Consider the following 13926-nt stretch of genomic DNA (forward strand, 5'->3'; position numbering starts at 1 on the left):
AGAGTGCATAGTGTAAATTGTAGTATTTAGTAGTTTAGGTTTAGTTTTAGAGTACGTCAGATAACCTAGGTTGTGTTTGTTTGTAATAAAAAATAAAAATAAATGTTTGTCTGTTTGTTGAGTTTAGTTTAGTGGCCAGGGACAGGTTAGGGATAGTCATGGGTCGAAAGTGTTGTGTTCCCGGGTGGAAAAGCTACACCGGTGTGCAGTGCATCAGTTTCCTGGAGACTCGGACATCAGGCTGGAATGGCTGCGACAACTGGACCACTATGCTAACGCTAACTTTCACAATAACGAACAAGGCTCATTCAGGGCAGGCTTAGTTTTATAACTTTTACCTGCTGCTCCTGCACATCACAGCACAGGCTAAATGGTTGTGACATAAATATACATTATGTAAAGTCATGGCATAAATGTGTTTTTATTGAAAAAGGGCGCGTCAAGTAAGCAAGTCTTGTTGGAGTGGATATCACAGTGCAACCATGTTACGGTCAAACTTCCCACTTCACTATATCACGTTGTATTTGCAAGGGGTATATATATACCCTATTGCTGTATGTGTTTTTCTCTTAGGGTTTACATTTCATTTTATTTTGTCCAATATTCAAATATTCCAGAATTACATGTTGTGTTAAAAATAAATATGATTTCTATCTAACTTTTTAGCATGATTTGATGGTTTCCTTGTAAAAAGTTATGCCGCCTCAAAGCTTTCTGGGAAATATCCAAACAACCCTGGTGTTTGGACAAGAGAAGGGAGGGGGTGGTGGATGGGGAGAAGGGAGAAAACAGGAGCACCAGATCCATTCACAGCGCTAGCTGGCTTTAACTGAAACTACACATGCGCGATCAGGAAATGCACAGAGCTCTGCCATTGGTTCTGAAATGTGCCTGCCCCACAAAAGCTCATCCTATCGAAATGTGGAGTGGGGGGATTCGAAAGCCTGAAAACTCCCCGCCCTTTTTTGACTGAAAACTGACATGATGAACGTATGTTATATCTCTCCGATTTGTTGGGGTTGAATATCTCTTTAAAATGTAATTTTGGTCCCTTAAAATATACTGTAATTCCTACACCTGATTTGGATTTAAATAGCCTCCAATTAAAGCTGAAAGTCTGCACTTATAGCATATCTTGATTGTTTCATTTCAAATCCATTGTGGTGGTGTACAGAGCCAGAATGATAAAAAATTGTGTCAATGTTCAAATATTTATGGACCTGACTAAGTTATTTGGCGCAGAATCAGATGACGTGCAAATATACAAACATATATTAAAACATTTTAATAGAACGGTTATACAGATAGGAAAACTGACTGTTGGGGGACTTTAACTTTATGGAAAATGTAACAAAACCCAATAATGTAATAACATGAGCAATAATCCAATACGATGTGAGAGAAACGTACTGCCTGACATCAGGTAGATGCCATTAGGATCCACTGCCAGACTGGTCACTGCGTCCAGATGAGCCACCATGGCATGGATGAGTTTACCTGGACAGACAGACAGACAGACAGACAGACAGACATGTGGAGAAAGGTGAGACAGGTTTGATTTTATTCGACAATAGAAAAAGCAACAGTACTATAAATACATCATAGCTTTAAAAAACTGACAAGGATGACGCAATGAAGTCACTGACATATTTCCATTGTGGTCCTTGATCTTATGGCATCGAAAATGATGAAAATCTGAATGGCTCGGCAGACTCAAACAATAAAACTGACAACTAATTAGGAGATTTAGATTTAACAATAACATCAACAACACTGAGGCACATATTAAACTTAGCAGGCTACCATTCTTATGCATTTAAGTTGATTTTTTTTTTTTTTTTTTAAGATGCTGGTTTCCTGTACTTTTTATATGTAAAGGTAACTTGTTCCAATGCATCGCACCAGAAAATTTAAACAAACATTTACCCATGTTAGTTTTAAACCCGGGCAGGCACAGGTCAGCAATGCTGGCTCGGGTGTGGTGTGCATGAGCATCTCTGCTCCTCTCGAAGTGGTCTTTGAGGTACTCGGGAGTTCGGCTGTTATAAATATTATGGACCACCCTTAGCTGTAGTTGAACTTCCCTGGCCTCCAGGGGGAGCACTACTATCCCCCAGCACTACCCTGACTAATTTGTTCTGGGAGACCTGAAGTTTGTCTTTTAGTACTTTAGTCAGACCACCGTACCAAGAACACATCGCATAGTCGAAACAAGAGGAAACTAAAGAATTAGCCAGCAACCTAAGACATGCTGCATCCAAAAACTGAGCTTTTCTAGCCAGGAACTTGGTTCTCCCATTCACCTTACCTATGATCTTTAAAGCCATGCTCTCACCACCCAGGATGCTATCTAAAGAGCAACCTAGGTAATTAATAGAGGATTTAGCAGGAAAATTCTGCTTCCCAAGGTTGATATTAGGCGAGGTCAGCTTACACAACCTGGGCTGTGAACCAAACAAAATAAATACAGTTTTCCCCACATGGAGAGATAACTTATTGTCAATTAGCCAGATGCTAATCTTATCAAATTCCTCGCTTAGGATGGCCTTCAACCTATTCTCATCCTTGTGGGATGCTAAAATGGCATAATCGTCAGCATATAAGAATATATTCTCATTACAAGCAGATTACATGTCATTTATATATATTAAAAACAACAAAGGACCCAGAACACTCCCTTGAGGGACCCCGCATGTCACAGGTTGTTCCCTAGATAGGTGACCATGAACTTCTGTCTTCTGGTATCTGTCTGACAGATAGGAGAAAAACCATTTAAGACCAGAAGGGCTGATGCCTATTGCAGTTAACTTATTAAATAGCAACCTGTGTTCAACCGTGTCGAATGCCTTTTGAAGATCAATTAAAATCATTCCGCACAGCTTACCTGCATTAATTTACCTGCAGCTTACCTGCATCCATTTCGGCTCTTATAAAGTCAGTAAGAAAAAGCAAACATGAGTCAGTCGAATGGGCCTTTCTAAAGCCTGATTGGAATTTGTACAATAGGTTAGCCTCGTTGATGTACTCATATAACTGCTCATGAATAACGTTCTCCAAGATTTTAGATGTAACACTGAGAAGAGAGACTGGTCTGTAATTGCCTGGATCTGACCTATTGCCTTTTTTGTAAAGTGGGATGACTTTAGAGTGCTTCATGTCATTTGGCATAATGCCTTCCTCCAAAGACAGGTTAATGACATGAGAAACAGATGGCACTATTGTTTCACCTGCATCCTTTAAAAACCTGGCAGAGATATTATCGAGAGCTGTGGATTTTGAACAGTTCAGGCCCTTTAAAAGTTTTTCGATTTTTTTGTCACTGACACTGGATTAAAAGAGAAATTGTTTGGTGTAACACCTAGGTGTGCATAAAGATCATGAATGTGATCCTTCCCCTAGATTCCTAGGGAGGAAGGCAGACACTCAACAAGCGTATGTGAGACAGAAGAAAATAATGTATTAAAATGGTTGGTTTAGGTTAGACAGGTTGGGGGTAGGGTTGGGTAGCTAACTTTGTACTTTTTAAGAGTACGGACCCAATAACATTACATTGGTACTAATGAGTACTGATTCAGTAAAAAAATGGCCAAAGTTAGGTAGCTGAGAGCGCATCTGGCTGAGTAGGGAGAAAGAGAGCGAGACAAACAGGTGGGCAGACAGACAGGTAAGCAGACAGACAGGTGAGCAGACAGACAGACCTGACTTGTTGTCATAGAACTTGATTTGTCTGTCTTCATGAGCGGTGATGGTGACGGGCAGCGTGGGATGGCTCACCACCTGGTTGATGTGCTGACAGCCTGAGAGAAGGAGGGATGAAAGATTAACAGAAAGGAAAAAGAGAAGAAGGCAGAAAAAAATAATTTATACCTTTTTTTTTACATCAAAATTCCTACTAATACAGGTTGTCAGGGACCCCCTTGTTTACTTATAATATTGTAATTTACGTCTTTGCATCAGAGGGTCAAACAGGAAGTGGGAGTGGCTTATGAGAGTACTTTACGTCTCGTTTCAGGTGCGCGAGGGTCTCCCCCAGTGCTAATGTGAGCCAGCCACGTATCGCTCCTGCTCTCCAATTCTCTAGTGCAGAGGTTCTCAAATGTTTTTCAGCCAAGGACCCCTTACAAGATAGAAAATATACCGGGGACCCCCTCATTCTGATTTGTGATTTTGGGCTAAGCTTAATTGTTTCCACGGTAACGTGCTTGACTTTTAATTTGATAGGTTTGTTATTAGAATGTAATCCATGAACCATTTTAGATTTAAAGCATAAACTATTTTCGTTGAACTATGAAGATTTTGCAAAAAAAAAAATTTTTTTTAACACGTTCACTGCCAATGACGTATTAACACATTGAGTGCCAGCCGTTTTTTCAATCCTGTAGGTAAGTTGTGCCAGGTTTTTTTTTGAGGATTCTGGCTCATTTTACAAGAGCCGAGGATTATTTTCTGTTAAGACTTCGTGAACACCAATCATCTAAAAATAACTAATAGAATGTGTGCTTTCTCTGTCTAAAAGAGTTAGTTTGCAGAGTTAGTAGTTATGTAGATATTAGCCGTTGAGTACAGCATGGTTTTAGCGTCTGAGACAGCAAGCTGAGATAATCGCAGTTTTGTGAAATTCAATCAAACAGGAGAACAGTCACCTGCCTGTGATTGTGGGTGCCCTTGGGCGAGTCTGTATACTGTATTGTGTGTGTGTGTGTGTGTGTGTGTGTGTGTTCGCGCGTTGCTCCGCGGCTCTGGGGGGAGGGGATCTCTGTCCGTTCTTTGCCCCCGCGGCGTGTCTGTCTCCCGCTCTGTGTGCTCTCTCTCTCTCTCTCTCTCTCTCTCTCTCTCTCTCCTCTCTCCTCTCTCCTCTCTCCTCTCTCCTCTCTCTCTCTCTCTCTCTCGGGACTGGGGGGAGGGGGAGAGAGAGGGAGAGTGTGTGTGTGTCTCCGGGCTCCTCCCTCCGTCTGTGCTGCGGGGGGAGGATTCTCCGCGGCCGTCTGGACTGTAAAACTGTTTCTTGAGGTGTCGGCTGAGAGCTTTGAGTAAGCTTTTGCGATTCTGGTCTTATTTATGCGCGGGGGTGCTCGAGTGTGTGTGTGTGCGCGCGCGCGTGTGTGCGTGTGTGTGTGTGTGTGTGTGTGTGTGTGGGATCGAGGGAGTTTTCGCCCAGCTGCTTCCTTGAAAATTACACTGGCTTTCTCCAGCGCGCTGGCTGGCTGTGGCTCTGGCTGTGGCTGGCTGTGGCTTTCTCTCTGTCTTGGAAGAGAACTGTCGCCACTTAGTGGTCGGTAAAATAGATTATACACATTCTCTTCCTCCCAATATTGATATAGAAGACGTAAAAGGGGTTGATTGATGTCCCACCGTCAAAAAAAAAAAATGTTTATGTAAGACGAGATAGCTCGTCTATGGCACTCAACCGTTGGATTATGTAAGACGAGATATCTCGGCTATGGCACTCAACGTGTTAATCCGTCAAAAAAAATCCAACGGTTGACTGCCAATGACGTATTAATACGTTAAAAAAAAATCGATTTTTTTTTTGGACGGTGGGACGTTGATCTAACCCTTTTACGCCTCCTATACCAATATTGGAGGTATTGAATGTGTATAATCTATTTTACCGACCCACTGAGTGGCGACATGTCTCTCCAGAGTAGAAAGAGGCGAGCCAAAACTGGAGGGAAAAGCGCGAGGAAGCCGTTCTCATACTGTAAAATGGATGGCGAAAACGCTTTCACTTTCGCGCTGACGCACAGCGGTGGCAACGGTGGGGGGTTCCAAGAATAGACTGGATGCACACTTTGAAACACGCACCATAAATAAGCCCAGAATCGCAAGAGCTTCATCAGAGCTCTCAACCGAAACGCCAAGAAACGAGCGAAACCCATCCAGCGAGCCCCATCCAGACTGCCAGGCAGCAGCCAGGCAGCAGCAACTCGTTTGTCACAGACCCGCTGCAGAGCCAAGGAGGGCGGAGGAGAACGCCCACGGAGGGAGGAGTTGGAAGCAGAGGGGGGTTTCCTGCTGTTATGGAGGAAATTACTGTTCAAAACTATTGTTTAGATGTCTGACGTCTTACTGATGCCAAAAATGAATGGTTAAAGTGACTGTTCTATCGAATTTCACAAAAAGCCGTTTATCTCAGAATAAATTTTCAGACGCTGAAACCATGCTGTATTCAACTGCTAATGCTTACATAACTACTAACTCTACAAACTAACTCTTTTAGACAGAGAAAGCACACATTCTATTAGTTCTTTTGAGATATTGTGTGTTCACAAAATCCTAACAGAAACGAATCCTCGGCTCTTGAAAGATGAGCCAAAATCCTCAAAAAAAAACCTTGGCAGAAGTTAACTACAGTATTGAAAAACGGCTGGCAGTGAATGTGTTAATTACATTACATTTACATTACGTCATTTAGCAGACACTTTTGTTTTATCCAAAGCGACTTACAATATCACAATTTGTCAACAGTACAGAAAATCACTATGCAACACAATCAATGACAGCCAAGATATTTTGATAGACTAGCACCATGTAGGAAGTAGTTTGAGAAGGAATAAGTAACATGTAGCATTTTATTAAAAAAAGTTTTTTTTTTTAACTTGAAAACTTTTCGCGGACCCCCTGGCAAAGTGCCACGGACCCCTGGGGGTCCGCGGACCCCCATTTGAGAACCACTGCTCTAGTGATCCCTCTGTTTCCACGTCTATGGGTGTGACTGTGTGTGTGAGATATTATTTTATAACTAGCGTCCCTAATCTACTGAACGGGAGCTGCTGATGGCCAGCTCCATACCACCGACTGAGCTGTCCATGAAAGAGGCCGTATATAGCTGTCAACGCCCCGGCCTGCTAGAAGGTGAGCTGCTCCCATTCATTTTGGGACTTATTGTTTGATGTTTCTGTGCAAAGACGTTCTGTGTTGTTGTGGCAGTTTTGGATTGACTAGACACGAGCTTGATCCTATTTTGAGAGCCAGACTCTGTCACAACAGGAAAGCAGCAAGGGGTAGCAGCAGCAGCATCGCCTTTTAAACTTTTAGATCGCACTCTCAACCCATTCAGTTTCTCTATGGCTGCGGCCTCTCTTCCCCCTCCCTTCTCCCTTCTTCTCACACGGCTGCACCAGGCAGTGTCAGGCCAGCCGAAACAAAATGGAAACTTCCGGGTAAAAATGTCAAAATAATGTAATTTAAACAAGTAAATAGCCTTACTGATGCACATTGGAGGAGAAAAAGGTGTTTCAACAAACAAAGCAGCAAACATTGTATCAAAATACTCGTTTTGATGTTAAGATTACATGTGTAGTAAAACTGTGGCTGTAAAGCATTACTCAAAATTAAAATTATTGTTAACGTTACAAAGATTTTTTCCCCCCAATATTTTATTTTCAACTTTCCAGAACAATGCACAGACAAGACAAACGAACACACTCAGACACGGGAAAAGAAAAGAGGTAAAAAACAAAACACAAAAAACCTGTCTGAGCCAAACACCAAAACAACACACAAGCCCCCCCCGCCGTGAACAAAAATGTACATACAAAGAGAAATACATATCTGAGTCAAACAAATAATTGCTATTTACTAAACTAAATTGACAGTGATGACAATGAGATTAATGCCATCACAATGCACATAATACAAAACTTGCTATGAGGAGAAGATTTTTTTTTATTGTGCATGTAATTTAATGTAACAAACTCACAAACAGGTCTTGATATATTATAAGACTCACAAGATGGGTATAAAGGATATATATAAAGCCAACCCACCACACCTCCTCCAGTATAGTAGCTGGTAGTGAAATAACATCGGTGGTGCCTGTCATTGTGGTTTGTAGTAACATACAGGTGCCACAAGGCGGCAATGGTTGCATTTGAAATAGGTCCCTGGAGCCTGCCATGTCGACTACAGTAATTATTCTAAAGCATTGCAATAACAAAACAACAACAGCCAACAAAGCACTACCCCTTGCAGTAAGGGCAAATCGAGGCACGGGCCAGCATAAGAAAAAATACGGTATTGTCAAAAACAAACATAAAAAAGATCACTAGATCACGCAGCATCACGAGCAGTCAGAGGAGTGTGAGTGTTGGGCAAGTTACTTTCAAAATGTAATATACTACATATTACTAGTTACTTTCATTTGAAATTAATAAGTTACTTAGCAGTAGCAGAATGACATGACCCGGAACCATCCCGAAAACTTATTTCAACCGCCTGAAGTCGGTGTAAACGATCCAAAATTCTAAATGTTATTCTTTTCCTTTGTTATTGTCATCTATAGTTGTTATTTGCATAAAAACACAGCTTGATTAGGAAATTATTGTATCTTTTTTAAATATGTGCTTTGATTTAATAAAATGTAACTCAATTTGTAACTTGAGTTACTTGACAAAGTAACTGGTATAATATTACTGAAATCCTATAAGTAATAAGTTATATTACTGAGTTACTGCTAAAAGTAATATATTACATGTAATATGTTACTTTTGTAATGAGTTACCCCCAACACTGGATATGAGGAGGGATGATAATCACCAGTTGTAAAAGAGCAGCGATCAGCACATTTTACCTCCCCCTCCCCCAAGTCAAAATAGTGATCTGTTGCCAGTTTACCAATCTCTCAATAGAGTACCGCAGGGATGACGTATTTCTGTAGGCTTAACCAGAAATCGCCGCCATTTTGGTTCATCAGTGGAAAAGTGTATGGCAGTACCACCTGAGAAAATAGTTGGCTCTCCAAGTACCATCATATGACAGATGCTAAAATACAGTCTATTCAGCTACACAGTTTACGCAGGATGCACATTTATTCCTAATAACATTATTTAAGGTTAACTTTTGTCAGCCACAGCCACAATGTACAAAGGGGTAGCACTAGAACTAGCAAACTCTTCCACACAATTCTCATACAATGCACCTCAGTAAATGAGAACATAATAAATTCAATTTATATAGCACACTTTAAAATCCAAGGACTTCACAAGGTGCTTTACAGATGCATGATAAAAGCAATCAATCAAGGAAAAAAATAAAAATAAAAACAGCTACTAAAAGAATAAAAACATAAAAGGATAAAAACATAACACATGTAAAGAGAGGGGGAGGAGCCTAGGGGAAAGCTAAAATAAATAAGTGGGCTTTAAGTTTTGATTTAAAAACATCAACAGAGTCTGTAGCCCTGAGTGGTCCTGGGAGCTGATTCCACAGCCGGGGGCCCAGTGAGGAGAAGGCACGGTCACCCATGCTTGTGAGTTTGGTCCTAGGGACAGAAAGGAGGTTGGAGCTGCATGATCAGAGTGTCCGGGGTGAGGATTGAGGGGTGACTAGTTATTGGAGGTAGGTTGGAGTTTGTAGGTGATGCGGTGGTTAACTGGGAGCCAGTGAAGGGAGTGCAGAACCGGGGTGATGTGCTCTGACTTGCGTGTTTTTGTGAGAATCCGGGCGGCACAGTTTTGGACATATTGAAGTCTCTGGATGGTTTTGGATGGAGGGCCAGCGGATAGGGAATTGCAATAGTCTATACGGGAGCTGATGAAGGAATGAACCAGTTTTTCTGCATCAGGTTTGCTTAGTGAGGGGCGTAGTTCGGAGATGTCCTTCAGATGGAAAAAGGAGGTTTGACAGACGGATTTGATTCCTTTCCATTGAATGAGGTGATTCATAGTAGATCAGGTGCCGAGAGATAGTGATGAATCCAGTGTGACACCAAGGTTAGTTATGAGTGAGGAAAGGGGGATGGAGTGGCCACAGATGGTGATGTTGGTGATGGCAGCCTTTTGTGTTTGCAGAGGGGTCCCAATGAGAATGGCCTTGGTTTTACTGCCATTTAGTTGAGACAGATAACCGTATCATTCTCACACAGCAAGTGAGAAAATTCATAACTTTATTTCAGCAAATATACTTCAAACACACTCTCACTCTCTCTCCCTCCCCCCCCCCCCCCCCCACACACAGCAAACAATTGTACTTCAAACATTCAAAAACACATACAGAGCATGTTGATGTCCATTGACAACTCACATAAGCCTAATGTGAAGGTTGTGCCTGTCTCTGTGAATTTTGATTGATTGATTTATTCCAGCCTGCTTCTGTATTTCTGTACCGGTAGTTCTCCTTTTACTAACTACCTACTCTTCTACCGATGTGTCTTTTCCCCATCTCCGTTGTAACATCAGCCCGTAGAAGCCGTCGATATGGCAGCTTCAGATGTAGTAACCCTTGTAATTTTTCCTACCCAAAGCGCACAAATAGTCCCTACACCAGTGGTTCTCAACTGGTGTAGCCTCAGGACCCACTATTTTCCTTGTCATGAAGTCGCGACCCAAATTTCAGATTTTTTTTTAAACCACTCAAATTTATTGCACAAAAAATAGCGCATTAATTTAATACACAATGCCTTCATGCACTGTTATAAACCTCAAATGAACAAAAAAGTGCAACAGAAGTGCAACTAGGGCTAAAAACCAATTGAAATAAGGCCCAATCCCAATTCCTATCTTAACCCTCAATCTTAACCCTCAGTCTCAAAAATGCGCACTCCCGCGAAGTGCTAGTGCTGTCCCGATTCTCACTTTGTTAAGTTAAGGGTCGAGTTTGAGGGGTCTACGGCCCTCAGTTTTGAGATTTTTCACGACCACACTTGGCGGTGAGTGCGATCCCAGAATCCCTTGCGTGTCATCAGCTAGATCCATTCAGATGGAAGATGGCGGCGAAAGGAGGAAAAAAGTAGCCCTACAAAGTTAAGTATTTCCTTGAGATGTAGAGCAGGTGCGCTTCCTCAGATTGCCTCCTTGGCTGTGGGTGCTCAGCTACTGGAATTAGTATCAAAGAAAATCACTACAAGAGTGAAGGTAGCAGCACTCCAAAAATTAAGATGCAAGACTTCAGATTTCCATTTTCTTTTTTTATATTATTATTATTATTATTATTATTATTATTATTATTATTATTATTATTATTATTTTATTTTTTTTTTAATAAAAAAATAAAATGGAAATCTGAAGTCTTGCATCTTAATTTTTGGAGTGCTGCTACCTTCACTCTTGTAGTGATTTTCTTTAAGTATTTCCTTGTTAACTCATTCAGGGCCAGTTTAGGACTGCCAATATTTAGCACAGGCCAAAGATTTTCATAATTGTTGGTCATCTTTCAAGACCCACAGTAAATTATCTATTAGCACCAGAGTGATTTGCAATACCTCAAAATGAAGATGTACGTCTCTGGGTTCACCAGGAAAAAAAAAGTGAGCTTTTAGCATGTTCTGTACTCTACTTATAGCCATTTATATACACCCTGTTTTCCCCCAATAGGTCTCCCTGAGAAAATAAACAGGAGAAAAGGCAATTTTTGTAAAAGGGCACATTCTCAAGCAGAACTCGCTCTCAATTCTTTTATTTTGAACTGTATTGACATCAGACATGTAAATACTATTCGTTATGACACAAATGGAAAAAAAAATATATATATATATATATATATATACACATGAAGTGCTTTTTTTTTACATTCAACAATACAGCAGTGTGAGTGAGTGTGCAGACAGACAGACAGACAGACAGACAGACAGACAGACAGACAGACACACCGACAGACAGACAGACAGACAGACACACACACACACACACACACACACACACACACACACACACACACACGATCCCCCTTCGTTGCGTGATTTCTAACCCCACATAGGATAAGCAATAACCACGCCCTGTGGCGCCGGGATTGGCCAGGAGCAACACTGGAGGGCACGCAGCCCAGCGATTTCATGAAGCTCTTGAGAACGGACAGCGGGCTGCTGTGACTGCCGCTTCTGCCTGCCTAGCTGTTCGTGTGCTGCTCGTCCATGTCTCCCTGTCCTATCCTCCCTGCTATCGTTCCCGTTTTCCCCTCGGCTATTCAACACGTCCTCACCGCCCTCTGATCACTGCTGATCGATCATTTCCTCATTCCTCCGATGATCAAACGCATCTGTGGATTACTTTCTCCGGTTTTCTCCGGCTGGCACACAGGAAAGCGACCAGCTCCTGCAGCGCGCGAGGGGCGTTTCAATGGCGTTTCTCCTGTCTGCACAAGGCAAGCTCCTTATCCGTTTTCTGATATTCCTCCTGCTCAATTTCAAAACAACAGCTGCGGTATGTGTTTGTTCACGTGTTGTCTTAGATGATAGGGACCTGATACCATGTGACAGGCTGGGGAAGTGTTTAAACTACGCCCTGCAGTAATAAAAACAAAAACACGTCAAACACGTCATTGGCCCTCTGGGCTATTCCTGATAACACGTCAAAGACGTCATTGGCCCTGAATGAGTTAATAGAGATGTAAAAATTACGATAACCATTGTATTAGCTTAGTTTAATGTCATTTTATGGATTTCCGTTTTGGAATCCTAACAACAATTGTTGTTGCTAACGAGTGGGGGCTAGAATGACCGTGCTTTCCGACGTGAGGGCTGGCTTGACTGCAGTGTTTAACTGCAGTCAAGCCAGCCCTCACGTCGGAAAGCACGGTCATTCTAGCCCCCACTCGTTAGCAACAACAATTGTTGTTAGGATTCCAAAACGGAAACTGCAGTGTTTAACTGCAGTCAAGCCAGCCCTCACGTCGGAAAGCACGGTCATTCTAGCCCCCACTTGTTTTGTGGTGCGTTGCATTACACGTAGGCTGTATCTTGATCAAAACAACTCAACAACGACATTACCACCGAGAATTATGGCATTTCGTAACAACGTTAACAATGTTATAATATAATAATAATAATATGGCTTGACCAGCACGGCTACTGACTATCGATAGTTAGCAACAACAAATGTGTTAGGCTCCAAAACGGAAATCCATAAAATGACATTTAAACTAAGATAATACAATGGTTATCGTAATTTCTACATCTATATTATCAAGGAAATATTTGTAAGGATGCTTTTTTCGTCTCCTTTTGAATTGACAGACTGGACGGAGCTTTGGCATATTGCTGCCCCCCACAGTCTGAAGACGTATCTGCCTTTAAGGGCTGTCCCATTTTAAAGTCGCAAGATAGCCCTTAACACTTAGTTTTGAGGGCTACTAAGATTGAGGGTTGAGCTTGAGGGTTAAGATTGAGGGTTAAGAAAAGAATTGGGATTGGGCCTAAGGCAGACTTGAATTACAAGCAAGTCAAACTGGTCATGCTCAGAAAGTCTTATTTGAACTGTATGAAATATGAAATAAAAGGCAGACTTATCTTGAATTACATGCCTATATGTTTTTAAACAAGTTAATAATGTTGTGATCGACACATTATGGACTGTACTGTATCATGAGAAATATGAATGAACATATCATGATTTAACATGTTGTCCTCTCTAGCTAAGAAACCTCTATTCAGAGGAGACAAATGGCTTTTGTGGTTGCCCCAGGACGTTTCACACCTCTCAGAGCCTCAAAGGATTCCGGCCATTGTTTTATCTCTAAGGGTAATCAAGCCATAAAACCCCCCTTTCCCTTGCCTCAACTTACAGAATGGGGTGAGCCCACTCAAATAACACAGTGGGCTGGGCATAGCCCAACACACCAAAGACACATGACAGGCCAATGAGAACCCTTCGTGATTTCTACCTTGCAGTAACAAAACTGGTGGAAAACAGTTTTAACTGTGAGTCTACAGTAAGCTTTTGATTCCGTCAGACCTTGATGCGGAAAGGACTGGAGGAGCCAGGGAGCGGCTCCCCTCCCCCGCTCGCTGCACCCCTGAAACAAAGGAGACCAGGGCCTCAGGAGGAACCAGGCCTCACTCAGGACAGCCACCAGAGGACTCCGAATCAGCAGCAGGCCCAGGGATCGCCTACCAAGGCCGTAAGTCCCACCAGACATAGCATGCGTAAACTGAGATAGTTCCACTTAATCTCAGTTTAATTTAAGTCGGTTTAGCGTTATAAGTCGCAGGGA

The 13926-nt window shown here is 42.0% G+C and overlaps 1 protein-coding gene across 1 annotated transcript in view; it reads right to left on the bottom strand.

Moving 5' to 3' along the window:
- Nucleotides 1-13926, bottom strand: part of strn3 (striatin, calmodulin binding protein 3) — a 148140-nt gene that overhangs the window by 5069 nt on the left and 129145 nt on the right. Inside the window, exons 15-16 of the mRNA XM_083633395.1 lie at nucleotides 3699-3797; nucleotides 1411-1497 (exon numbers count right to left, since the gene is read on the bottom strand). Of these exons, the coding sequence (XP_083489521.1) occupies nucleotides 1411-1497; nucleotides 3699-3797 (186 nt within the window). The remainder of the gene's footprint in view (nucleotides 1-1410; nucleotides 1498-3698; nucleotides 3798-13926) is intronic.

The sequence above is a fragment of the Poromitra crassiceps genome (assembly GCF_964638095.1).
Source record: "Poromitra crassiceps genome assembly, chromosome: 3".
Taxonomy (NCBI): Eukaryota; Metazoa; Chordata; class Actinopteri; order Beryciformes; family Melamphaidae; genus Poromitra; species Poromitra crassiceps.